The sequence below is a fragment of the Amborella trichopoda genome, chromosome 4 (assembly GCF_054954075.1).
Source record: "Amborella trichopoda isolate Santa Cruz 75 chromosome 4, AtrichopodaSantaCruz75HAP2 v2.0, whole genome shotgun sequence".
Classification (NCBI taxonomy): Eukaryota; Viridiplantae; Streptophyta; class Magnoliopsida; order Amborellales; family Amborellaceae; genus Amborella; species Amborella trichopoda.
This window is the reverse complement of record NC_142339.1, coordinates 1,871,434-1,899,287: the sequence shown is the minus strand read 5'-3', so window position 1 is coordinate 1,899,287 and position 27,854 is coordinate 1,871,434. Positions and strand designations below refer to the sequence as shown.

Genomic DNA, 27,854 nt, shown 5'->3' with positions numbered 1-27,854 from the left:
ACTGTTGGCTTCTCAACGCTTAAAAGGGAATTGAAAAAACTTTCAACTTTTTTTTGATTAAAAACGTATCCTGAAGTATAATTTGCCATCTTTATATTGTACATGGTTTCAAACAATTCTTTAATATTTTCCCTAAAAAATACTTTCTATAACTAACTAAATCATCGTATAAAATCACATTAGAAATTTTTACAAGAGTACAACATCATTTTCAAAGTATCCTAGATTTTTTTATTAGTACACTTGCCTTTATCGTAAGTGAATACTTAAACATACTTAAATTATGTACTTGTAAAAATAATAAAAGGACTTTGTCTTTTAGGAAATTTTTAAACATAATAAACAAAGTTTTATTAAAAATCCATCACATATTTTTGTAAACCACACATATTTTGTAAAAGGTGCGGTATGTATAAAGTTAAGGCTCTAGATAATCAAAGTAAAGCGCGCATTTAAATAGTATCGAGAAATAGGGTTTCAATACTAGAAATCTTTGTGATAGCCTTCAAATATATTTTATCTTTAATTATAAAATTTAAAGCTTAAAAAATAGTTTAGATCAAGCATATCTATGAAAACTTGAAAATCATGAACATTGACAATCCAAATATGCACTACGAAACGTTGTTTGTTTTGAAAATAGTGCAAGGTGGGCTCTAATTTGATTGTTTAGAGCCACGGCTCTATATTAATTTTTTCCTTTTGTAAATGGTGCAATTTGTATAGAGCCTAAGCTCTATACAATAAAATTGGAGCTAACTTCAAATAGTTTAAAATATTGCGGTTTCAATATTAAAAATTATTGTGATTGTCTTAAAATATATTTTCATCTTTATTTATAAAGTTTAAAGCTTCAAAAAATAGTGTAGATCGATAGATCTATGAAAACTTGAAAATTGATGGTCTAAAAATGCATTACAAAATACACTTTTTTCAAAAATTGAAATCCATTTTTTTCTCGTGTCAGTGCGTGTTGATGTCGAGATGATCAATTTGAGAATATTTGGACATCAAAACAACCTCTTCTAGTGAAATTTTTGCGGTAGGTTCTAATTTGATTGTTTAGAGCCTCGGCTCTATATAAACTTATCGGCTTTATATAAACTTATCCCATTTGTAAATGGGATTGACTACAAAGATATCATTTATATTTTATACATAGAGGTTATGATCATTCCCACTCATTAGATATCAAACTTTGCATGGCTTGGGATGAATCATGAAGTCTAAGAATTTTTTTTTTTTAAAATTTGTGTCAATTCAATGATACTGTTACAATCACCCTTTTTGAAATTTAAAGAATTAAAATGATTGACCACCATGTACAAAAAATAAAAAAAAGTATATAATGAGACATTTGACCTTTAGTACAAGATAGTAATAATTGATCATAACCACTTGATGCAACATTTGGCAGTTGAAATTATTTTATTAATCATGCTCAAAGTTCAAAATAAAATTTTTCGAACTTTATGACACATCCAAGCTATCAACATCGGATGCTAAGTAATTGTAACCTCCACATATGAAAGACAAATGGTCTCATTGTATACAATCCCAAAGATAAATGGTCTCTTCTTTGTGAATTGTAAATTCACATCTCACAACTCATTTTACACTTATTTTGAAGTGTTCTCAAGTTAGATTATTCCAACATATGGAATATAATTTAGGGAAAAAGATGCATGACTCCATCTATAAAATTAGTATCCCAAAAACCCCCTAGTCCCCTAAAATGCCCCAAGTTAAACAAAAATTATCGTTTAACCTGTCTTTATCTTTTCAATGTCCAAATTACAAAATTTATCCTTCTTTTTCTAATAACCTCATCATAAAAATTGAGTTTGTGATTCATCTTTTTACTTGTGAAGTTCACAAGTTAAGAGAAAAGAAGATTGCTAGTGAGAGGGAGGAAGAGGTCCACGAGTGGGGAAGAAAGAGAAGGAGAGGGAGAGCATTTCCAAGATTTAGATAATAGGGTGATTAATAAAAAAAGAGAAGGATAATTTCCGTAATTTGGATAATGTAAAAGATAAGAAAGAGGTTGAACGTTATTTTTTGTTTAACTTAAGTGATTCCATGAGATATTTATAAGACTAGGGTGTTGCTTGGGCTTCTAATGTGACACAGGCATCTCTGTCTTTTCCCCTAAAATTTTTTAGGGGGCTCAGAGGTTATAAGTTTGAATTATGAGAAATAGATTTTCCAGAAGATTTCAAGTTTGGAAATTGTGAGAATTCCAGCCAAATTTATGATGGAAGGAATAAAGCAAAAATTTGACTAGAATCTCATCAAAACAAGCCTGCAGTTGACATCATGCTGGAACATGATTCACACAACGCACGTGCACACACAGATGCATGCCACTTTTGATGTATATTCTCAATCTAAGATGGTAGAGTAACCTACCACTGGGAGAGGCGACCCTAGGCCATCAGCATTCCTGATCGCCGATCACGCTTCATAGGTAAGCATTAGATGCATGCTAGTTATACATCATATGTATGAATATGTATGCATGCATGTAAGAAATCAATACACAGTACAAAGACCACACAAATCTGATACCAATTATTGATTTAGAAGGGTTTAGAATTCAAACTTCACATACAATTCTTTCCCAAGTGACACGCCCAATTTTTCTGGCAGGTAATAATGTAATTCACTCATAAAAAATACAAATTTCATTACAACAAACAAAAGAACCTTCTTTACGAGAGGGTTACCTTGCTCTAAAAAAATCGAAGATGGCTGGTGCTACTTACTCCTTTTGGTAGAACGAGAGAACGAGATCGGTATGTACAGAGAAGAGCTGGGTGTCTACAAAAAGCTGTCCCAGCACAGCAAAATTGTTAGGATCGGAATCATTCGTAATAGGATGAATTAAGTTTCTAAATAAGAATAATAAAGTTTAGAACAATATTGACATGAAATGATATAATTTATCATATAAAAATCATCATCATCAGAGACTTTTTCCAACTATTTGGGATCGGCTACACAAATCTTGTTCCGTCAATTTGCTTTATCAAGGGACATACCTTCAGTGAGGCTCTAGCATAAGTAGATGACATAGATTCATGATTCATAGAAAGTTTTGACAAAGTTTTACGTTAGCTGCCTACCTAACACTACCCACCTCCTTTACCCGGACCCAGGACAGGTTAAGAAAAAGTTTAAGGTCGTCACCCTACTTAGACTAATTTATCATAAACATAAGAATTGGAAACTAAAAGTGAGAAGCGAGCCATGAAGCCAATAGCCATGTTAGCCTATTGTGCTAGGTAATGTTACTTATGATTCGAAGAAAATCCCCAGTTGACACTCTAATAACTCATTTGAGAAGTTTGTAAGGACTAAATTGACAGGACGATGGCTGTTTCCCCATGAAATTGGTTGAAGCAATTTGCAATAAGAGATCTTATGAAGAGTACATGTTTTAAGTTCTGGCCTAACTCGATCTTATGAAGAGTACATGTTTTAAGTTCCGGCCTAACTCCATTAACTTTAAGCCCAACCAGTTGAGTTTTGGATGAGCTCCAAGGTGTCTTTCCCCAGGTTAGTGTTATGACATGAATAATTAAAAGCACACATGCGCTGATAAGTAGTATTAATTGTAAGCTAACCCCCATATATACCCTCTAGGGTTCCCACAGCATAAGGCAAGACCGACAATGTTTATAATGACTCATATTCCCCAACTATCTCAAGCATAAACAGGACATGAGATGCAAAATGAAAATCACTGAATAATGCAACAAACCTACCAATTGGGAAAAGAATAACAATGCAATATACCTTCATAAACGGCCTATCACGAGCAGGGAAAGATTCTATGAAACTTTCTTTCAAGAGCAAAGAGACCTAACAGAGGAGAAGTAAAAAGGTCAACTTCAGCTGTGAATAAGATGGAAAACCAAAAACTAGTTATCTGCAATGGCAAGATATGACGAGAATTCAACATTTAGACATTCCGTATTTTAGGGTCAAAGGTAAATTCCATTATATTTTACGGAAGGGTAAGTGCATTAAACAGCCCAACTTACATCAACATATTCCATTAGTCTCAAGGCAGTAATGTGAACTCATGAACAATGGATCATGTTAAACTAATTATTCTAACAATAAAAAATGTAGCTCAGTTGATTATGAACAAATCTATCATGACCTATGAAATAGTTCATCCCAAAAGCTATACTAGAACTACACAGTGCATGCAGTTACCCAGATTTTCAATCGGAGCAGTAAAATTGCAACATGGAGTATGCAAACTAAAATCCACATTTACTAGCATATATGCAAGTTAACAAGTCCAGGAACGATGATACATGTAACTGATGAATACAAAACTGAACAAACTGAAATTTTCCAGCAACACAAAGGCTAAAATTAATCATTGCCACCATATTATAACATGGAAATAGCCAAATCAAACAAAATAAAGAGCATAAACTATTTTTATACTCTCTCTCTCTCAGCGTTCAAAAAAGAACCCGCCCTCCCTCCCTCCCACCTTCGTTTTGCAACCAAAGACTCGTTAGCATTGTTCATTTCATCATTTAGGACATATGAAGGAAAATGCAGCCAAACTCACAATCAAAATGAGTGCAAACTAATTTGTCACACTACACAAACACGCACACAATGTTACCAAAATAAAATTCCAACATGGAAGATCAAGGTTGAACATCATTGTCATGGACAGAGTCTCCATACCAAAAGACATTACCTTAGTATGAGAAAGAAGACAAACCTTATCATTGTTTGACTGAACATTGGTAATAGTATGAGCACGTAAGTTTGAGCATAAGGAATCCAGATAGTTTCTTAGGACTTCCAAGAAGCACTTAGCAGCTTCAGCCTATATGAACAGAAAAAAGCACTTTCCAATCACACTTGGCCCTATGAAATAATTACATCTACAATATTCAAATAAAGATGGAGGGACAATAATATACAAAATGAAAATTTTCATGAATCTCACATTTCTACCAAATTTTATTTGACCTCACGCAGAAAGAAAGGACAATCAGTAGAGAGAAAAAAAAATGAGACATGGAAACTTAAAAGGCATGCCATTTGGGAACAACTTTAATAGAACTTTCAGGCAATAAATTGATCATTTTACATGGTTCATCTACATTGATAACCCACCTGTGCATCTGTACATTCATGAACAAGCCGTTTCTTTGCAAGATAGCTTTCTCCCACAAGTTTCGCATGATGGGGCCTTAACGATGAAAGTAACTCTTTATGCTGGGGCAACTGTGGTATTGATGGTGATTTCACCTACTTGCTCCATAACATTGGGAAAAGAGATCAGTTGAATTTGAAATCTTTGTACTTAAAAAAATAAGATCATTAGAAACAGTGGAATCCAGATTATTCAGAAATGCAATTGAAAACGTCACAGAGGCAATTCAACACTAGCCCACAAATTTTGAACAATGCACTCAAAGAGATAGATATATAAAAGGCCAGAGCAAAACATTAATGCCAAAATATGCAAAGTTCAGCTATAAACTCGCATTCCATCCTTAACCACCATTCCTTTGCTTGTCTGCATTGTGCACTAACAAAACACTTATACCTGTAACCACTCAATAAAACCAAACTCACAAGAAACACTGAGATATTCAAGACTGTGAACAGGGCACATTGTGCGTACAGCTTTTTACCACATTAGACCCAAGAAATAAAATAATATGCATTTTAAACATGCAAGCCGAATTTAAATGATTGCAACTTGTAAAACACAGAAACATAACCACATAAAAAATACAAATAAAAATAAAATTTAAAAAAATTTAAAAGAAAGAACAAAAGGGTGCGGTCTGTATAGAGCCGCGGCTCTAAACAATCAAAGTAAAGCACACCTTCAAATAGTGTTGAGAACTGTGGTTTTAATAATGGAAATCTTTGTGATAGCCTTAAAATATATTTTTATCTTTAATTATACTTGAAAATTGACGGTCAAAAAATGTGTTACAAGATGCACTATTTCCAAAACTTGAAATCCATTCTTTTCTTATGTCCATGCATCTTGATATCAAGATGATCAATTTGCAGATATTTGGGCATCAAAACAACCTCTTCTAGTGAAATTTTTGAGGTGGGCTCTAATTTGATTGTTTAGAGCCTCGGCTCTATATAAACTTCTTTCAAAACAAAAAGACAAAAGTTGATACAATAGGTAGCATGGATCCTAAAGTGCAGTCGGTAATTGAACTAGGCACATATCTCAAGCTCTTCACATTGGCATATGATTTCCATGTTAGTTTTAATCTACAAAAAACGTATACCAATTTTAACAATAATCATCATCATCATCATCCGAGCCTTATCTTAGCTACACTCATTATATGGATATGTTGTTTCTTGACAGCTCAATATTCCGTCCCATAAAGCATGGTTGGTCTTATACAGAACTTCCCCTTTACTTTCATTGGTATGTGACGATCACATAAAACTACAGAGGCACATCTCCACTTCGTCCATCCAGCTCCAATTCTAGGAGAACATCTTCCTCAATCTCTCCTTTCTCATGGATTGTCGACCCAATTTTGACTATCAATTTTAACAATGATAAAAAAAGAAAAAAGAAAAGGCATATTAATTATGTGACACTCAGTAGCAGTCTAAAGCAAAAAACTAAGCTGGACATCAAGCATTTTTACACTTCAACAATTAAATATTTTATAAGCTATGTCAACGAAACATCTTGCAAGCTATGTTGCCCAAGACAATTCAAAATGCTTGTGTCTTATGAATAACAGCCACTAATAATACATTGACAGCCTGCACTAGAAATAACAAGAATAGAGAAAGACAGGCCCTGCCTTGTTCCAGGTATGGTCCTTGGAGCGTTAAAATTATGCATCCACAAACACATATGCTACACATATCTGAAGGGTATAGATGGGCACTTTCTTGCACCAAAGCCCCTGATGGGTATAGATGGCAGATGGGCCATCTGCCATCCTCATGGAACAATATAGGCAATCCAGAAAAAAAGGTGCAACGAGGTTTTTTCTGAAGAAGATTGTGAATATTTCAAGCTAAGTGAGGTGATAAATGTGCAACGAAGCCATAAAAAGGCCATATCACTCAATTCAATAAATCAATATAGTTCAACAAACCAAATAGCCCCAAAATATCACAAAGGAATGGAGGCAAGAGAACAGCAAGCTACAGTAAACCACAATATCAAGTATCTGGCTATAATAGGGATGGCATAGAGGTTTTGGGGTTGCATCCTATGCTCAAACAAAAAAACTTGTAATTAAAAAACAACAAAAATTAAGCATACCTGGTTTTTATTCACATCAACCAATATGACATTCGCCAACTTGGACTGGACTTCTGCTGTTTTGTTCTTCACACCCACCTGCACATCAAAGTGAAACCATATACTACCACAAAATATATTTGTTTCTTTTGATAACGACAACTCCATGCAAGGTATGGCAATGTGCAGACGATTACTAAAGCAGTACAGAAAAACTAAAATGAGGAAGTACATGGCAATACCATGGTTTCTACTTCCATCTACTTCAGATAAAATATTTGAGTAGGAAATTTTTAGCTACTTAAGCTCCAATTTTTGCAGAAGGAGACGTGACGCTCTTCACATTGAAAACATGCCCACCATTAAATATATTCAAAAAGCATAATCCATATATAGGTGCCTTTCCTCTTTCCTATAAATACATCCAATTTGAGAGAGAGAGAGAGAGAGAGATTTATATGAATCTACATTGCCTCTTTCTCTACCCCGAAAACCTAGAGAATATGCATGGGATGTCATAGTGCTTCTGGCCACCGGATCATTCTTTGGAGTAATGCAAGTGAGCTTTACATGTTTACTCTGGTTGAATCAAAACTTCAGAAAGGGGGTTCAAAAGAATGTATTTGGAAGAAAATGCAAAATATAAGGTTTCTGAGTCTTTTTTACATGGATTTCTCATATGATTATTTGATTCACTGATTTTAGGTTTGTAAAGGGGGGTTTTAACCTTTAGGATAAAATATAAGAGGTTTTGGTGTAGGGTTCTGAGAAAATAAGGTTGTATTTTCATTGCTTGTTTATTTCACAATGTAATGGGATTGTAAAGGGGTTTCCTTAAGGGTATTTTGCCTTTAAGTTTTCCCTTTTTTCCAATTTATTGTATTCTTATTTCTCAAGTATTTGTGAAATTTGACCAGTCCGATGGGTGAACCCGTTTGGTTCGACCAATCCGGCGGAACCATTGCATCCACTGGTTCGATGGACAATCCATTTCTGACAACATTGGGAGAAACCACCATTGGAGACTAGAATGGCAGAGGTGAAATCCCTTAGCTGGAACATAACTACTAGATTGCATAAAAACAAAACGAAAAAAAAATTGCTAGTTTTCATTGTTTCCATATTGAAAAAATTATGAATTTACCGTTCCACCAGGGTTAGCAAATTACAAGTTACAGTGGACACTACAAAAAACGAATGTGAAAAGCCTGAAAACATGAACATTCACTACATACACTACTCAAGAAAAATGAGTTCTATTTCAAACATTAAAATATCACACCCAAAAAAGTGATAAGCATATTCAACATTAATATGAATAACGAATGAAAAGATTATCCCTTCAAAAGTGTACTTTTGACATCACTAAAGAGAACTACAAGCAACTTTTCCAATCCTATTAAAATAAATCATGTCTAGCCTTCCATATGTCACAGGAGATTATTAATACAAGCTCATAATACTGTCAACAAAGACATCTACTTTCTGAAATATACAATATATATGCATAATAGAAGCTATACGTCCAAAGAAAAGCTCCATCACAAATATGTTGGGATTAGTGTCACAAGAGACTACTAGGGGAAGCCAGCAATACAGTCAATAAATCACACACACGAAGTTATGCCTCCAAAGAAAAGCTCTAGCATGAATATGCTGGAATCAGTTTTACATATTTCAAGCAAAAGCAAGATTAAATGACAAATGAGAAAGATCATATTCAAATACTCACTATATAGGGAACAGGTGCATCCAGAAAGTCCAACATATCATTTGGCAAAACCTGAGTTCAAACAAAAGGTATGGAAAGTCAAGCTCCATTGACATTATATTGATGCTAATTAGCTACTAATAGTACATGATAGCCCTAAAATGCACAATCTATACAGGAACCAAAATTAAGAAAAACTAACATACAGGCATCAATAAGCTTTGCCACTGGTAGGGACGAATTAAAGGTACAATTGATAGAACAACAGCTGAAAGGATGCCCTGTAGAAAACACAAACAACAATAGTAAGTGCAAAATTGCAAATAACTATGGTTAGGCGCATCAACCATAAAACGTATAAGATGAACGAAATCTTTTTTGAAGAAAAGATGAAAACAAAATCTTGCTCTGGCCTCCAAGATATCTAACCACTCATAAAACAACAAAAATTCATTTCTATAAAAAACCCATCTGTCATTGATATGCCATCCAAAATTTGAAATAAAACAGGCTATAACCTCTACCCAGCAAGGCTACCCACCAAATATAGTCTACCATAACACCTTTATCATTTTGTCATCAATGGGTTCCTGAATAAGGACAACGTCAGCACAATTTTTCCTCATAAAATCAATAATTTTCATCAAAAGCCCTTGAGATTCCAATGAAGGCATCATGGTTCCAACCAGTATGATATATGCACATGCAAGCTCCATTAAGATTGGAACCATGACCATTATCCTTTCTACTTCCTGACAGAGGATGCCAGATTCGCAAACTCCTTCAATCGTCTGCCTCTAACTTCCCCAACCCCTTCTGTTTACCTTCCCCACACTTTGAATGGATTATTAAGTATGATACCATTAGCATTCCCTTCCTTTCCTGAGTGTCCTGAACAGAAAAAGCCTGTGTGAACTTATACTTGAAAGACAGGCCCATGAGATCCACAAGTGCAACTCAATAGGACTTCCCCTAATGGCAAGGTAGGGAACAAAGCATCCATAATAAGAACCTTTACTATATTAATCCACAATTGTTTGGAACATTCTCAAGTTAACTTACTCCTCCAATTCCATAAAATACAACTAGTTACATAAATAATGACAGATAGCAGAAATCATGCGAACCAAAAATGTGAGATACAATTCTAAAAGATGAAAAATCAATGAACTCCAATGAACTCTGTTTGTAAGCTCAAAAATCCTGTGTGGAGTATATGTCGTCATAAACTTTAAATGACCAAAATCCAGACATATGCAGTTAAACTAGCTGCAGAATAAATTTCAATTGACCACATTCTAAAGTATAGAAAGACGAATTCTGCATAATAATAATAATCATAGGAAAGTATACAATGAGACCATTTATCTTTGGTACAAGGTCGTCAGAATTAATCTCGACCATTGGATATGAAATTAGATGGTTCTATTTATTCGATTGACCAGCTCAAACTTAAAAAGAAATTTTTCGAACTTTGTGACCCACCCAAGCAATCAGATTTCACATCATATGGTTGTAAGTAATTGTGACCTCCTTATATTAAAAGTAAATGGTCTCATTATATACAATCCCGCAATAATAATAATAATAATAATAATTTCAATTGAACACATTCTAAAGTATAGAAAAGATGAATTCTGCATAATAATAATAATAATAGGAAAGTATACAATGAGACCATTTATCTTTGGTACAAGGTGGTCAGAATTAATCTTGACTATTGGATATGAAATTAGATGGTTGTATTTATTCGATTGACCAAGCTCAAACTTAAAAAGAAATTTTTCAAACTTTGTGACCCACCCAAGCTATCAGATTTCACATCAGATAGTTGTAAGTAACTATGACCTCCTTGTATTAAAAGTAAATGATCTCATTGTAAACAACAACAACAACAACAACAACAATAATAATAATAATAATAATAATAATAATAATAATAATCCAAATCTACTTCCATCAGCTGTATTAAGTATTTGTGTTGTTTTACTAAAATATTTTGTAGGAACTAGACCTTCATTGATGCAATTTAAGTCTGCTCCAGAATCTATCAATGCTAGAGATTGAAAACTGTATTCATTTTTTATAATAATTTTTACTAAAGTAAACCACTTTTGAGTGATTACTCTCTTGATTAGATTTACATAATTATTGTCTTCTATTGTTTTTGATGATTCAGGCTCAGTAACATTTTTGCCTTTTAATAGTTTATCGAATTCTAATTCATCATCATCATCAGATAGTTTTTCCGAGAATTCGGTATGTAATACTAGGATTTTAATTCTATTTTTTAACTATTGAACTTCTGATTTTACTTCATTAATTTCTTGTTTTAATTCTGAAATAGTAGGTTCCCTTTGAACAACTTCTCTTTTGCTAATTCATTTCAATATTTCTGAGAAACTATAGTCTTCAGATGGTTTTACTAATGGAATAGACTTATTTTTTTATTTTGCTATTGTTATATACTGAGCTATTATTTCTCTTTTCTCATCAGGGTCAGATATTTTATCTATTATATCTAGTATTAAATTTTCTTCATTAGTAAGAGTATTACAAAAACAATGTTGTTCTTCTGAATCTGAACTGCTTGAATCTGAACGAGTCCATATTAAACTCTCATCTTCTAATTTTTCTAAAAATTGAGAATCTGAACTTGATGATGAATTTTCCGTGCTAGATTCTTCATTTATTAAGATAATATCATATATTTTGGATTTTAAATCTTCATCTAAAATAAGAGCATCTATTTTTCTTTTTATTTTACAATTATTTTTGTAATGACCTATTTTACCACACTTATAACAGACTGGCAATTTCTTTTTTCCTTTTTTATATTTAAAAAAAAAATTTGCAAATTTTTTTGTTTTATTTTTCTTGAATTTCTTTTGTTTTTCTGAGTCATTTCTTTTATTTATCTTTCTTTTATTTTTATATATTTTATTTGGAGAAGTATTTATACTATATCCGAACTGCTCACAAAAATCTCCTAAACTCTTTCTTTCCTGTCATTCTCTGCTTATCTAATTGTTTTCTTAATTTAAGATCAGTGCACAAGGCTAATCCTTCTACACAAATTTCAGCAGAGAGCTCACCTATTGTATAAGCAGAATAGGGTATTATTCCCCCATTTTTTTTTTGAGCTGAGTTTTGACCTTTTCAGCAAAAAGAGAAGGTAAACCAGCAATCAATTTTTCTTTCCAATGGTCAGCACTACTATCTTCGCGTGTTAGTAGTCGTGAGAAAAACACATCTTTATACCATTTATAATGTGATAATATAGGACATCGTAAATTAGATAACAGATCCTCAGTTCTAGCTTCTAATAATGATGTACTACCAATAAAATGAAGAGTTATTGTGTATATAAGTGTATTAACAGCGTCACTTTCGCTGTATGGTATATCTTGATTTTGTTCATTTTTTACACTCTATTGCCGTGTGGCATTAAGGATTTGATTTTTGGCGGTTTCATTCATATAAAAATCCCACCATCCGCGAAGCCATCCTGTGAACCTACAGACTATGGCTTTGGCGACTTATTGATCATGGTTGCCGGCTATTTTACAGGCGGATGCATACATTGTCATATGCTTCATTGTATCAAGTATTTGATGGCCGGACATACCATCAATATTCCAATTAACTATAGTTCTGCCTGAATAGGAGACTGTATGTGATATTAAGTCTTCTTCAAATTGAATATCTACGGGTGTAGGTCTGGTATGATACATTCTAGCTTGTGCTACGGGTCTCCATTTAGATCCGTAGGATATTCTATCAATATTTTGATTATCTTTAAGTTGCATACTTTCTTTGAAAGCACTTTCTATATTTTCAATGGTATTTTCAGTTACTGGCTCTTCTTGAAGAGTCAGAGCTTCGAATTCTTGGAGTATTATTCCTTTTCCTCTACTGTCTTTTATTTGTAATTGAGACAATTTTGATACAAGTTGAGATATGAGTTCTTTGTTATCTTCCTTTTCTTTTACAGTAAATCTATTTTTATTTATTTCTGGAGGTGGTTTAAACAAGACTGATTTTTCTTTTCTTCTATTTTCTCTTGAGGTTGTCTTATTATGTTTTCTATTCGAGTTGTTTGCTTGCCTATGGTTTGTAAGCAAAGATTTGTATAATTATTTTGTTCGATAATATGCGGTAATAATTCTATTTTATGCATATTTTCGCTAGGGGCCATTTTATATGGTACAGCTTTGGTTTCAGTGATAGATTTAACATCTGTATGATCGCTTGAAGTTCCTTTTATTAAAAGAGATTTCTCAGGAGGGTGTATACTGGAAATATTTTCTCCACCACTAACCTGAAATGTTTGATACTGAGATTCTAGAGCATTTATTCCAAAATTTGGGACAGGGACATCCTTTTCCCTGAGGGTCATAATTAACCAATCAAAGAAACCTATAGTTTGTTTATGTCTTTTTAGAAATTTATTGTATCTTTTATGAAACATGTCTATTAATTTTTGTGAAAATTCTTTTAAATACCAATTTCGAATTTCTGTATTTTGTTCAGATAGATAATCATTTCTTAGAAATTCATAATCTACCTTTTTTGATGTTTGCAGTGTTAAAACATGAAAATCTAAATCTGAAAAGGAAGTATCTGAAGAGCTTGATTCTATTTGTTTATATTGGGGAATATGTATATTGCTTCTTGTTCTAGTAAGTCCTTGGATACTTGGTTCTCTTCTAATTTCATGGGAAAGTAGAAGTAGATTGTCTAGCAGGTATTATTGTAGTATTTAATTTTAAAGTACTATTTTTAACATTATTTTTTCTGGCTTTCCCACTTTCGAATTGTAATTCTACACTTCCATCAGGGTATTCTATAATTTGCTCGGGATTGTTATTAGCAGGAGTTTTATATTTCTGATTTTCATTTTGTATAGACCAAGTTTTGGGTAATACTATTTGGGACCAATTTAATGTTTGAGGGACTATTGTATTAGATTTTTCTACATTTGTTTGGAAGAATATTGTCTTTCCTTTAGTATCAACATGTAATACGTTAGGGTTTAAAGTGTTCATTACTTTATAACAAATTCTATATATTAGAGCTATATTTTGTGATCCTGGGTTCATATCAAACCCTTGTGTTTTTAAATTAAGCGATAATACTTTAAGGATATTTGGATCACTAAGTGATACAGAATAGTTAGGAAAGCAGTTAAAGTATACTGGACCGCTACAGAGACTAGATTCTACTATTCCTAATAAAGAATCATTAAATTGATTATGCCTACTATATCTTAAACATAAGAGTATAGAATTATTTAGTCCTAATCTTGTTAGGGGTTTTATTGCAATTTGTATTAGTCCTATATGTAAATATTTATATTCTTTTTTAAGATGTGATTGAATTATTTTAATAATAATAACAATAACAATAACAATAACAATAACAATAACAATAACAATAACAATAACAATAACAATAACAATAACAACAACAACAATAACAATAACAATAATAATAATAAATAAATAACAATAATAAATAAATACAATAAGAAAACTATGAAAAGCTAGTGTTCAATATTAAGATACTTAAATTCTTCCACAGGAAGATGTGATGTTGAGAAGTGTTCAACATGATAAGAATCAAATTGAGGAAGGGCAGTAAAGTGTATACCAAATTAGAGCAAACAACAACTATTTGCTTCTCCAATAGTGCCCCTGCAAACATCGCTAAGATCTGCAAGAATCAATAGGATTCAATATTACTAGCTGACACAATAATCTTTGAGGAATAACTGCAATTACTTGAACCACAGCTACCACTAAGACAAAATGTAACAACAACAAAACTTAACAAAGAGTGAGTATCATGAAAATTCCAATGATCCAATTGCATTCAAATTTCTTCATCTTGGATTTTAGAGATGAGATCTGCATCTACAAGTATGAAACTTGGATGAACACAAAAAAAAACTCCAAAATGTCCAGACAAAGCAATGCAATTCATAAATATCTATGCAATATAACTGCTTTCAGCTTAGAGCTGCAATTCATCATGATATGCATAGCAAACCCCCGGAGAAATTATTTCTATAAAAAGGATTCTGATAACAAATACAAATGGAAGAAGTGAATATTAGTACAATCTGACACAAAATAATTCCAAACCTACATAAACTGCCTATAGATACCAGAAATCCATTAATACTCCATTTTGAGGAAATATGGTCCCATCAATATGATCCTCCAAAATTGACACCTTCCAGCTTTGGCATCAAGTAATTATTATATATATTGGAAGGTATACAAGCATGTGCCGCAAAGTTCACCAAAATAGCATAGGAAACAAGTGTAAGATAACTTAAAATTTGAGAGGAAAAGTAGAGAGAACATTCAAGTTAACCTAGAAAATCCATCAGAGCACGCCAAAACTACATTGTACTCCATCTCTGATATGATTAGAGTTGTAAGTGAATAATGACAGCATAAACTCTCTGAAAAGTGAAATATAAATTTCAGCAGAAACCCTGGACTTTGAATTCCTAGAGTCCCAGTGTTAGGATATTATTCACAAACATCATTATGAATAGTCATTAAATAAGTATTGTTACCTCATTGCCTGTATACAAAACAAATCAGCAACAGAGTCCATAAATCATTTCTTCTCAGAGATGAACAAATCAATATTCTTTTCTTGGGAAAAAAGTACACTGACTGGTTTCACATAAATAGAATAGATCATGATTCTAAACATCATCAGCAATCTTACATTTTCAAGCCGTAAGCTACCACATATACTTGCAATAGTCCACACAGACAAAGCAATTGCCTCCTCCTCTGAAAATAGCGCATTGTGTGCCTGAGTAGAGCTAAAAATAATTAGAAACCAATGGAGCTTTGGCTATAGTTCTTATGTGTATATATTGCTTTTGTATAATTAAACCAACATATAAAATTATTATAATCCATGTTTGTAACAATAGCAGAATGCCCATTATTAAGCTTCTTATGAACAATATTTCAGATATCAAGTTTACCTCAGCTATTTCCAAGCTCGTACTACAGGTTCTCGTATCAATGGATGTGCCAGCAATTTGCAAAACACTTTCACATGATCTATGAAATTTCAAAGGATGGAGGTGCTCTAGCGGGTGAAAAGTTAAAGAAGAACCTCGTTCGGGACAATGTAAGTGGTAATATTCACAGATGATCCTTAATGATCCACAATGAGCATCCTGAAAAGTGATCGAAGAACATAATGATTGGAAGGAGCATCCATGCATGCAATAGTGAATAATATGATAACCTGCAAATCAAACAAGATTACAAATTTCAAAAGAAGATAGGTCTAAAGAAGATAGGTGTTTTAACCTTGGCCAATTCAAGAATGTCATCATGATCACTAAAATGTTCTCGACCAGAAGAAGAGGCTTCATTCCTCCCTATTTCATCTACATCACACCTAAAATTTTGGTCTCCACTTGGGGAACCTTGGAAACTGCATAAGATCATGAATCCAAAACAGTTACAAATCCATGTCGATCAAATAGTCATGTATGCAAGCCAAATATTACGGTTACATGCTGCAAATATAAACATGTTATATTTGTTGATTTAGAGCTAATGTTGATCATCCATCACTTCAAAAATAACTATACTTGTAAAGGGAGGACCATCATAATATACCAATGTATTTAGAATACTACGGTCCAATGGTTTCCAATGACATATGCGCTCCTACAGATTCTCATATCAGGGAATAGTTGATCAATTACTTCCAAGAAAGTTAAGATTCAGAGAATAATATGATAATAACAAATACTCACCTGGGAGAGGAATCAGAACTTTCACACTGCTGGTAGTGAAGAAGAGGCAAAAATACCCCGGGCAAGCGTTTGTCAACTGCATCTTTACTTTTTGTGCTTTCACCATCAAAGCTTTGATTTATCTGTAATGAGACCTCGCACTCCTTTTTACTCCCCTTTTCATCTGGTTTTGCTTTAGGACATCCATGAGCAATTAAGTGTCCATTGGTGCCTTCCCCTTTTACATACACATCTCCCTCCTCCACGTTGGGATTTTCCTCACTAATATTGTTTTCGGTTGCAGAAGCTTCGTCATTTGTGGGTGAATTTTCCAAGTTGCCAACTAGATTATTCTCTTCAAGGTCATGGTTTGTGGAAACATCCGCAAATTCCTCAGCCTGTTCATTACCTCCATTCCTTGCTTCTTCCATAAACACAAAATCTAGCTCACCCATGCCTTCAGTTAACCGCTCCAGCCTCTCCTCAGTAAAGATGCTGCATGACACCAGAAAAACAATATTAAATCCCAATATTCCAAAAGACTAAGCCATTAATTCAAGCTTTATTCAGCCAAAAGTCTATAAGATAGACCAACAATACAACAGCCTCAAAATTCCAAAAAAGAGTTATTAATTCAAGCCATATGCAACCAATTCCTTCAGCATTTATCATATGGCGCAATTGTGTAGAACATGCACAAGAATTGCACACTTATATGGCCAAGGTGATAAAAACATGCTATCATAGTCCCTAGAAACGAAAAGTTAATAATCAAACTATTTGATTAAATAAAACCCATTCGAAGGCAACTAAAATAGAACATAGATTATTATGAAGCCGAGAAAGATTGAAACATTCAGAGTTGTATGGTGTCTTACTAGATTGTTATCTACTGTGCAACTTATTAATAAGCAGAAATGCAACTAAAAAATAATAAATTTAGAGAGAATGCAGTAACACAATGGTTTGCCATTAAAAAAATTCCAGTAACACACTGGTGCATTTAGAACATATTAACCAGAAAATATGTGCAATATATATTCACACCTAAAGCCACGGACATCAAATGTCAAAGGGAAGACTTCAAGATAAAAATCTGAGTCCAATAATATTCAATGATTACGGTTCTGTATGGCTACTAAAATATAAACCTGCTAACCTTTTCAATATCCCAAAATGCAAATCGAAGAAAGGCAATCTAGAGAGAATGCAGTAACACCGAGGTGCAGTTAGAACAAAACGGCTCGAAGATGGGCGGGGATTGTATTCATCTGAAATCACGGAAATCAACCTTGAAGGCTTTTGTATGATTTCTTCCACTAAAACACAGCATCCATAAAGAGTTGAATCATCAGCAACCTGAAAATCAAGGCCGCACAAATAAGAACCTGCATCTTCCAAGAATTGTCAGACATCATTGAGGATGTTCTATGCACGAAATACAAGCATAATATGCCAGGACTAAAAAAAAATTTCCAACTAGAAATTCAAATATGCGTGCATATGAATGAAAGAAAAGCCCCTAGTATTTCCCTTCATTTTCCTCTTTTGTTCATTGGCAGTCCCATTCTCTGCATAAACTTATACGGAAGTAAATAAAGTTTCTAAAACCAGCATAAATGCTGGAAAATGGAGCTCAACTGTACAAGCCTAAGGCCTCATGAACAACAAATTTCAAGATTCAGCAATTGATAAATAAAGTTAACAATAGGTAAGGTAGAGCTTAATCTAGGTTGTTAACTGAGTATTCCCTAGTAGACTACGATGACTGATTAGACAAGAGGGTAATTAACTCGAAATCATCGATTCCTAAACTCAAAAATCTTAAAACATCCACAAAACCAAATATCTAAATAGTACATCCCAGAAAGGATATTTTCAAGAGAAACATCATTTGAAATTAAAGGACAACAGGAACACTATGAAGTACGGAGAGACATACATAGTGAGGAAAATTGGGAGTTAAAATTTTGAAGTATAAGCTTGGGTCATAGATTTTGAAGGCTTACCACCATACAATGGGAGAAAAAAAAAAAATCGTATTAATCAAGTTAGAACATTCAGGTGTACAAAAAATGAATCAAGTGAAACAACTGAGCAACCATCAAGCAATGCCTTCTAGCTGATGGTCAGTGACAATGTGTAATTGTATGAAACTACATAGAACATTTCAAGTGGAAGTATAGTTCCAAACCTTACCTGCAAACGAAATACAAATGACAAGTCACTCTGTTTAAGGTGTTCCTGAAAATGAACATGCCAGAAAATCATTCAACAGGACAATTCACTTCGATAACATCCATTTTACGGCAGTTTTTTCATGCATTTCATGCATGAGTGGCAGAATGCCAATCTACTAAAGATTGATCGTGAAACACCCACCATAAGCCTACGCAGGAAACCAAGGCCAGGTTATGCAGATAACTTTTTATTATTAGGAGGCAAGCTCTAGTTTACTCAAACCTACCCAAGAAAGGGGAAAAAATAATAACAGCAAGGAGAAACAGCAGATCATAAATTACCTGCCCAAGAAGTATTTCATTCAACTCACTCATTGAAGGAGTTTTCTCCATAGCATGAACCTGATAATGAAATTATTTAGTTTCTGAAACAGCCCACATTATTACCAAAAATACAAACAACGGAGAACAACCAATCAACCAAACTAAGATACCAAATTCATAAAATAATAACAGCTCATGAGTACAACCTATTAAGTTTCTCATGATATAAAAAGGTTATTTAAGTATCCTAAACGCAGAAAGGTACTTGACAAGCTAAAGAAATGGTAGCAATCAACAGAATGTCATGTTTGCAAAAATGTGTTAATAATGATAAGAGCTCTGAGCATGGGGACAAGCCAAACATAGGCCTCCCTAAATGCAACCCCTTGAATTACATATATAAAAGTGTTCAACGATGACATTTACTCCTTTCCTTTGATAGCCCTATAACCCAACAATGCAGATTTCTTTGACAACAACAAAAGTTCCCACAATCCTAAGTGATCAACCAGCAGTAAATGACATTAACTCTCAATATCACATTCAAAATATGGATCAAAATCAAATAGCAAAAAACAATAACATAGAAAGATCATCGTGACTCGAGATAGTACCTTCAAATATATTGATAATAAAGAGTTCACTAAGAAAGACAACAACAATGATTATAGTAGTCGTTATAAAAAGTCAAGCTAAATCAGCCAGTCACCTCAAGTCCTCCAGGAAAGCAAAATGAGAGAAGATCCTTATATTTGAGTGGAAGCTGCTTCTTAGGAGGATAGACAAACAGCACCTGAAAGTTACAACAGAAGAAAAAAGAAATTCACATATAGAACCATAGCAACTCTAGAAAACCGGAGAAAGAAAAAGAACAAAATTTAGCAAGCAAATCAACAACAAACAAGAAACATTAATAGTCTTTCAACAATAATTTAAATATTCTTGTTTTCAATCGAAAAAATAATTCAGAAAGCCAGTGTCACAGATATGCAATTAACTACTGGCTTCATAGATTTGACTAAATGATAAAAATGAAAGTTCTCATGGAAAGAAATGAAACTTGAAAAATAAATCACCATAACACAAATATAACATATTTGCTATTACTATGGCAATGATAGGGCGAGTAACCATCAAGAAAAAATAAGAAACCACTAAAAAAATATTCAGAAAGTAGATTTCTTTCTCAGCAATCATAAATTGATACCTGAGGTTCGAGTTTAAGCTCAACATTGGTTGGTTGTTGGTTGTGTAATACACTCCTCCATTTCCTTATACCTTCTGTATTCTTCTCAAACAGCCTCCTCTGCAATGCTTTAACATCGGAGTTGGGATGAAGACCAACAACTACCATGCTCTCAAATAATCGAGATGGCTCTTTCAGACACTTATGATCCTGCATATTACAGATAATTAGTGCACATGACACATATTGCAACCATGCCACCGATAGCTCCAAAAAAAAAAACTATATGCTACAAGACAAAAAAGAAACACTAACCATTATTAGGAATATATCATGGTCCCATACATTCAAATAAAACATGAAATAAAGTAAAATAAACTGATTCAGATTTTAAAACCTTCACCTTCATAGAAGACAAGATGGCATCATATGAGTAATCATGCATCATATCATTTGAAGGAGCGCATAGCTAAATTATTCAAATAAATTACTCAAAACTGAGAGTTGATTTTATAGAAATCATATGGTGCAGGAAGAAACCTATTCAAAATCTTGAATAGAAGCACTTCAACATGTCCAAAAGATGTCATCTCACAAGTTATTCTATGCTTATCTTTTCTTTTATTTTTGATGGCTAGCTAATGCATTTTACATATCCCATAAATGAGTCACAAGTATACAAATAAACAAACATATATTATGAAACAAGAGTAAAGGGAGTGGCATCGAGTTCCAAAATGTAACACCCTCTGACCACCCATTTCTTGAGCCAAAGAGTAAGCAACCATGTGGCGCCCCTGAGGACTAAAAAAAAAGAGCTCTAAAACCAACATCAATAATTTGGTTCCTCCAAAGGAGAAGAAGCCTCATGTGTAATATAATAAGGGATTATAATAAGTGAGTGGCCTTTCACCAGGTAATTGTTCATAGAATAAAACACTAGGAAAAAATATCAGGGCATATCTACAATGATAGAAGGTAAAGTACCACTCAACAGGCTGTCAAATCAATTCTAGTTTTCAGGTCTGAGAATTATGATCAACATTCTCGTAGATCCAAAAATTGCCACAACAAAAGAAGTTTGGATTTTATTAACACATCATATATGTTATCAAGTTGAATGGATACCAAGGGCCATAAGAAGCACAATGTAGAAGAGGAAAACAAGCAGGAGCATATAATGAAATGGCATACCAAAGACTGCAATTGAAAGCTTGCCCATTGGCGCTTTTGGCTGGTCAGCACTTCGGGGTTATAAGATCTTGCTTTCACTTCAGGAGGTGGCGAGAACCCTTTTAGCACTCTCGTTACCTGACGTTGTAATTTCTCAAGCTGGCTGCCATTATTCTCATCTTTGGTTGAGAAAACCACAGAAGGGCGTGGTGATCGAACAGTTGCTGCTGCAGCAGCAACTGCCTTTGCAACGTCCTCAGTTGTTTGCATGAAAAATGAAGCACTCCACCCTGGGCTATCAGAATCATTGTTTTTAGCCATACCAAAGTGTTACTTGATCATGTCATCGAGGATTCCGCCCTACATGAATGAGAAAGGGTCATAAGTTCATAACAACAACAAAGATTGAAATGCATATAATAGGATCTGTCAGTAAGACACATGGCGTGGCAAGTTCCTGAGTCATGACTCAAAACAATTATAATGGCAGAAATCCCCTATGTATTTAAAAAAAAGAGAGATACACACACACACATATACCTCTTATCTTTGTTTAAAAAAACAAAAAAAAACAAAAAAAGAGGCCAACGACATCTAGAATAATAACTAAGAACCAAATCAAGTAGGTATTCCTAATTTGGCCACCAAATTTGGAAATATAGCTCGCTAGCACTTCATAAGAGGTCAATATTCCAAATAATGAGTAAAGACAACTACATTCAAACACAGAGAGAGACAGATAGGTCCAAAAGGCCAAGCTTACTTTTCATCCAGATGCACCTTTATATATATATATATATATATATATTCCCGTAGAAAGAAGCATATCTCACAGACTGCAGTCCATCCACCCCACACCCCAAACACATAGACACACACATGACATGTGCGCACACACAAAACGGCAACACTCCAAAGGGAGGAAAAAGTAGATAACCTTAATTTTCATACATGAGGCTCAAATTTCATGGCCCAAGTACACTACAGGGACTAAAGGGCTAAATGTAAACATTTTTACAAACATTCCCAAAAGTTATTGAATTTTTTTTTTTAAAAAAAAGTATAGTCTTTATTATTAAATGGGAGAAATATGCATCTTTTACAGTAAAATGGGAGAATGAACCACCATCAAATCACATATACAGCATAAACTAGGAGGTGGTGTATGGCGCGCAACAGTGGCATCCTTCATCCAACACCAGTGACGTATGCCATACCCAAGCACATTTCTGTCAATGGGATTTTCAGTTCATCTCCCCTGTCCATCATCAGGTACACAGGCCAGATATCCCCATTGTACATCACATACCATACACCAGTAGTGTAGGACTCTGTGGTAGTAACATTCCATAATAAAATATAGATATTGCATGAAAATTCAAATATCAGAGGTGATTCTTAGAGCTTTCAAAGTTGAAATTGCATATATTCAAGGCATGTAAATCCTTCACTGTTGTTTTCCCAATTTCGTGCATATCCAATTAGAGGACCCAAATACAGTAACTAGTGTGCATCAAACTAAACACCAATTCCTGAATTGAATCTCTATTCCGAAACAGCAACCAAATTTGTGAAATTAAAACCAAAGTTCATCAATATGATATCAAGCCAATGAGAGCAATAATAATTCAAACACAATAAGTAATAGAAACATAAAATATGGAAAAGATAATACAGAAGCCAACTACTAGTAAACCCCGACGTGTAGTATTCATCAAACTGATAGAATTCAAAGACAAAAGCTACCGCAAATAACAATAAAAGAAGCTAAATACTGCATAAAATTCCATGAAACATCAAAAAAAGTAGGAAAAGTCCATGAAATTTGAGTATGGAGAATACCAATAAGCATTTTTAAAGGATTCTCAGCAGTGAGCACAATCAACACGAGGAATGAATTATTCATCGAAAACTCGGCCAAATTAAAACCTGCAAAAAGAACAAAAATTCCCTGCAAATTAGGGTTTGTTTATACTAAACTCAAACTTTAGACAGAACAATAAAAATTTATATATGAAAAGAATAAATATCATCATATTTTAGTGGAAAAATCAACAAAAATGACCAGAAACAAATGAATATTACCAGACTAATGATCGTCTAAAGAATCCAAAGAAGAGGAGAGAGATTAAAAGAAAAACTGATAAATAATAATTTAATGATAAATAAATTAATAAATAAAAAAGGATGCTCCCTTTCTCGTACAACCCGAAGGTTCAAAAGGGGTTGCAGGCTGATGAAAATTGAGGCATCCGATGCACGCCGGGTCAGTGATCCATTATTCCTAAAATACCCCTTACTATTTTCAGAAGGACAATAATGCCATCGTCAATCGGTTAGTGTCGTTTGAAGACATCCGGCATATTATTGGGGTGGCAACAGGTCGGCTCGGGTCAGGCCAGACCCGGACAAATGTATGAGATCTGGGCCTAGATCCTCCCGGACACAACCCAAAACAAAAAAATATGTCAATATTTTTAAATCTTATGTTTAACGTATACATATATCATTTAAATATTATAACTAAAAATATATAGTTATATTTATTATTAAAATATTATATATTAAATATTATTTATATAATAATACTATTCACGGTCAGGTCTACATGGACCTGAACCGAGCCGCAGATAGCACTAGGGTCCAATATTTGGACCCGAACCCAAACCGCTGGGACCCATGTCGGGTCTAGACGTTGGGTTCAAATTGGGTTAGGGTCCATTGCCACCCCTACGTCAAGGTTCTCCTTTCCCTTATTTGACAAGCTTGCGTCGTTTTTTGTGCAACCCAAAGATTTCCTACTCCTTTCGGAACATATCATCCATTTATTCTATCGGGCACAATGTCTACTAGTAAAAAAATATATTTTAACTCTCATTCCATGTCATCGTCATCATCATTGTTATTTTCTTCAATTAAATGGGGTCGGCTACACAAATCATGGTCTGTCATTCTGTTCTATTATGGAGTCATACTCTCAGTGACACCATAAGTCCTCAATCTTTTTTCATTACTTCCAACTGAGTCCTTAACTCTCACTTTATGTGTGCCTAAAACAAGAATTGCAACTATCCAATTTTTAGAGGGAATGATCTAGATGTGCAATAACTCAAAATCTAATTTTTTTTTTTCCTTTGAAAATAATCATTTCACGATAATTAAATGGATCCTGAAATTACAAATAAAAAAAAAATTCCCCGGGGTAAGTGTTTTGACTGAGGGAGCATAGTATATGTGAATATGAATAAATAATGGGTGTAAGTGGGCTGGCCCAACCTGTTATGCTAATGTGCCGCATTAGAGGCCCATTTCAACTAAATGGCCCACATAAAGGGCACAAACCCATGAAAGTCTGGGCCTTCCAAGCCCGCTGCGTGCCTAGGTTGCACCATCTTGAACTAAGAAACTTTAATTAGGGGCTTATACCAATGTTCGCAAAATCGAACTGGAATGGTTAACCGGTTTTGGGGCTGGGAGAGGTTTGAACCGGAACCGGACTAACCGAGGCGGTCAACCGTTTTAACCGGTCAAGTAGTTCTTTTTTTAAAAAAAAGGGTAAAAAAACGTCAAAAAAAATTTTAAAATTTTTTTTAAAAAAAATGAAAAAACTTAGATTAAGTTTTTCATACATTTTTTCATAAAATGGAAAAATGGTATACTATTATATTGCATACATTTATCTTACAAAAAAATTTGAAACAACTTTTTATATAAATTAATATTTGAATACTATGAAGATATGCAAGACAATTTAGAATTTGACATTAATTCAATTAATGAAATTACAAAGTCCAACTAACAATGGTAGTAGTAATGAGATTGGCGAGGGGGATCATGATATTGTTGTGTTTCACTCTCAGGATTTACAGGGCAAAAAATCTGAGTAAAGCTTGGTGGAGTCTGTAATGCCGCAGTTTTTCCCCCTGGCCAGTCATGAATATTTCTTGTGGTATCCCCTTGGCCAAAGTCTCCTAGACTCATCCGGCTTCATGCTCTCCCCCACCCTGTCCTATGTTACCTGCACCCTGTTATGTGTTACCCCCACCATGTTCTGTGTTATGGTCCTCAGTATCTTCAATATTGTCATCATCATGAATAACCAGGTTATGGTGACGGCTACGACTTCGTCTCTCCCTTGTTGAGTAACTCTTAAAACTTCTTGTTCATCAAGCACCACATCATGTTGCGTCCCTTCACATTCATGGATGACTAGTTATTGCCAATTGTTTTCTATTGTCCCATCTGTTTCATTATCCTGTCCCTCGTCTTCATCCTGTGTATAATTGTCATCCATGTTCATTGTCATGTCTCATTCATTGGATACTGCAACATTCACATTATCATCCATATCGGCAATTGCCCCACTAAAAAAATCTTGGTCTAATAATGGGGTCCTTAGTGACACCCACTCATCAGCGAGGTCCCTCCGGAAGATGTAATCAAGGTTGATCAGCGTGTAGTCTATGGGGGTCCTCCTTATATGTTTCTCTCTCAATTTCAAATTATAATGAACGTACACCAAGTTGTGTAGCATCTGTGTCTTTAACCTATTTCGCCTCGGGGCGTGTATCCACTGAACTGTACTCCAGTTTATCTCACAGCCCGAGGCAGCACAAGTTTGACTCAAAATTCTAATAACAATCTTTTGCAATTGCTTTGTTCGAATTTCGTGTATCGTCCACCATTGTGCTGACACAGACAAACATAGAAATACTTGACAATAGAAAATAAATAGATTTTAAAAAAACCACAAATAGTAGTGTACTAAACTATTGCAAGTTTTAACTTAAAACTAACCTGGGTGCAATTTTGCAGCTGCTTTTTTAGCATTGTTGTATGCAAATTCCCCATTTTTTTCCATGTACATGATAAGCTAGAAATAACAAGATGCATATACAAGAAGTTAGTAATACATGGAAATGCAATTCATTATTGTAATTGAAATTTTATTACATACACGATTTAATTAAGGTTTACCTGTTGCATACACTCCATATGAGTTTCAAGATCAGGTTTAAGCCTGTAGATGCAGTTTCTTACCCCCTCCATGATATCTGCATCATCTAAAGTGGTATTGGAGTAATAATTTTGTGGATTAAGAAAGAACCCTACACATAGTTTGTTATATTATTAATTACCGTAACTTTTCTCGGAGTTGAGAAAGAGTCATGAATTACGACAGTGAATCATAAATTACCTGCTGCATGGATATCCTGGTGCAATTGGTCTCTACACCTACGATCAACGATCTCCAATATCTCTTCATTCCATATGTTATTATCAAATATAGCTTCCCTTGAACGTTTCATTGCATCGAACAGAAACCCCATTGCGGGTTTATCATCAAAGTTACTTAACCTCAACACCGGTACTAATGGTTCAGTTATAGAAACAACATGGCTACATTGAGCCCAGAACCTCCGATCGAGAAGGATGGTTTCAACCTGCCTTCCAAGTTGACTCATTGCTGCCCTATCAGTCAACCATTCATTAGAGCGTATCATTGACCTCAATCCTGCCTTGTTTACCAATATCGATTGTATTGTAAGGAACGCTGTAGTGAATCTGGTAGTGGACTCCCTGACAATCTCTCGCATGCAATGCTCCCTCATCAAAACATGAAAATATGTGTGATTGTATATAAACCTTGTAATCAACTTACTCTTCAAAATACAATATTTAACCCTCTTCAGCTTCCTTATATCCTTGAATATCAAATTAATACAATGGGCAGCATAAGGAGTCCAATAAATATTAGGTCTTCTCTTCATTAGCAACAAGCATGCTTTTCGGTAATTCGCAGCATTATCAGTCACTACTTGGACCACATTTTCAGGCCCAACCTCATCTACAATTTTGTCTAGGTGTACGCATATCAGTCTTCCAGTATGTCTCTTTTTTGATAAATCAATGCTAGAGTGGTAAACAATGCCCGTAGGGCAACTTATTAAAAAATTGACATGATACCTACGGGACTTGTCCTTCCAACTGTCAGTCATGATGGTCACTCTTGTACCTGGCCAGCAGACCTTGAACTGTACAATATGCTTATCAACATCACGAACATCAACTTCTAAACATGGCCCTGCAAGCTCCTTTGTAGTTGGACCTCTAACACTTAGCCTTGCCTGTGCTATAGAAACCACCGTTTGTGGGTAGAAGTCTGAGCTTGCAGAATTAAATGGCAGTGCATTAGCATACCAGAACAT

The 27,854-nt window shown here is 34.2% G+C and overlaps 2 protein-coding genes across 5 annotated transcripts; both read right to left on the bottom strand.

Moving 5' to 3' along the window:
* Nucleotides 1-2,549: 2,549 nt before the first annotated feature.
* LOC18439426 (DENN (AEX-3) domain-containing protein) lies at nucleotides 2,550-23,904 on the bottom strand. 4 transcript variants are annotated; one of them, XR_016053763.1, is made up of 20 exons: nucleotides 23,731-23,904; nucleotides 23,488-23,574; nucleotides 21,667-22,005; nucleotides 20,494-20,682; nucleotides 19,996-20,079; nucleotides 19,305-19,364; nucleotides 18,982-19,026; nucleotides 17,942-18,141; nucleotides 16,804-17,277; nucleotides 16,349-16,475; nucleotides 16,015-16,212; nucleotides 15,747-15,836; nucleotides 14,652-14,714; nucleotides 9,206-9,890; nucleotides 9,021-9,071; nucleotides 7,310-7,387; nucleotides 5,155-5,292; nucleotides 4,754-4,861; nucleotides 3,799-3,864; nucleotides 2,550-2,830 (listed from the first exon to the last, which is right to left on the bottom strand). XR_016053763.1 is itself a non-coding variant. In XM_006849591.4 (20 exons), exons 3-20 carry the CDS (start codon nucleotides 21,964-21,966, stop codon nucleotides 2,762-2,764), a joined length of 2,412 nt encoding a protein of 803 aa, XP_006849654.2. In that variant the 5' UTR covers nucleotides 21,967-22,005; nucleotides 23,488-23,574; nucleotides 23,731-23,904; the 3' UTR covers nucleotides 2,550-2,761. The 4 variants fall into 4 exon arrangements, 1 of the variants encoding a protein (XP_006849654.2); XR_016053762.1 differs by having other exon boundaries at nucleotides 5,155-5,289; XR_016053761.1 differs by having other exon boundaries at nucleotides 9,206-9,280.
* On the bottom strand, nucleotides 22,834-27,854 carry LOC18439427 (uncharacterized). Its single transcript, XM_006849592.2, has 5 exons — nucleotides 26,843-27,854; nucleotides 26,623-26,753; nucleotides 26,443-26,518; nucleotides 23,488-23,574; nucleotides 22,834-22,976 (listed from the first exon to the last, which is right to left on the bottom strand). Exons 1-5 carry the CDS (start codon nucleotides 27,852-27,854, stop codon nucleotides 22,834-22,836), a joined length of 1,449 nt encoding a protein of 482 aa, XP_006849655.2.

Excerpts from the sequence above, each read along its gene's own strand:
- LOC18439426 (XM_006849591.4), bottom strand. The coding sequence starts at position 21,966 with ATGGCTAAAAACAATGATTCTGATAGCCCAGGGTGGAGTGCTTCATTT. Across the intron at positions 19,365-19,995 it reads GCTTTCCTGGAGGACTTGAG|GTTCATGCTATGGAGAAAAC; the intron begins GTGACTGGCTGA and ends TTTCATTATCAG. Across the intron at positions 17,278-17,941 it reads CATTTTGGGATATTGAAAAG|CATCTTTACTGAGGAGAGGC; the intron begins GTTAGCAGGTTT and ends GGTGTCATGCAG.
- LOC18439427 (XM_006849592.2), bottom strand. The coding sequence starts at position 27,854 with ATGTTCTGGTATGCTAATGCACTGCCATTTAATTCTGCAAGCTCAGAC. Across the intron at positions 26,519-26,622 it reads ATATGGAGTGTATGCAACAG|CTTATCATGTACATGGAAAA; the intron begins GTAAACCTTAAT and ends TGTTATTTCTAG. Across the intron at positions 22,977-23,487 it reads TCCTTTAAAAATGCTTATTG|AGTCCTACACTACTGGTGTA; the intron begins GTATTCTCCATA and ends TTACTACCACAG.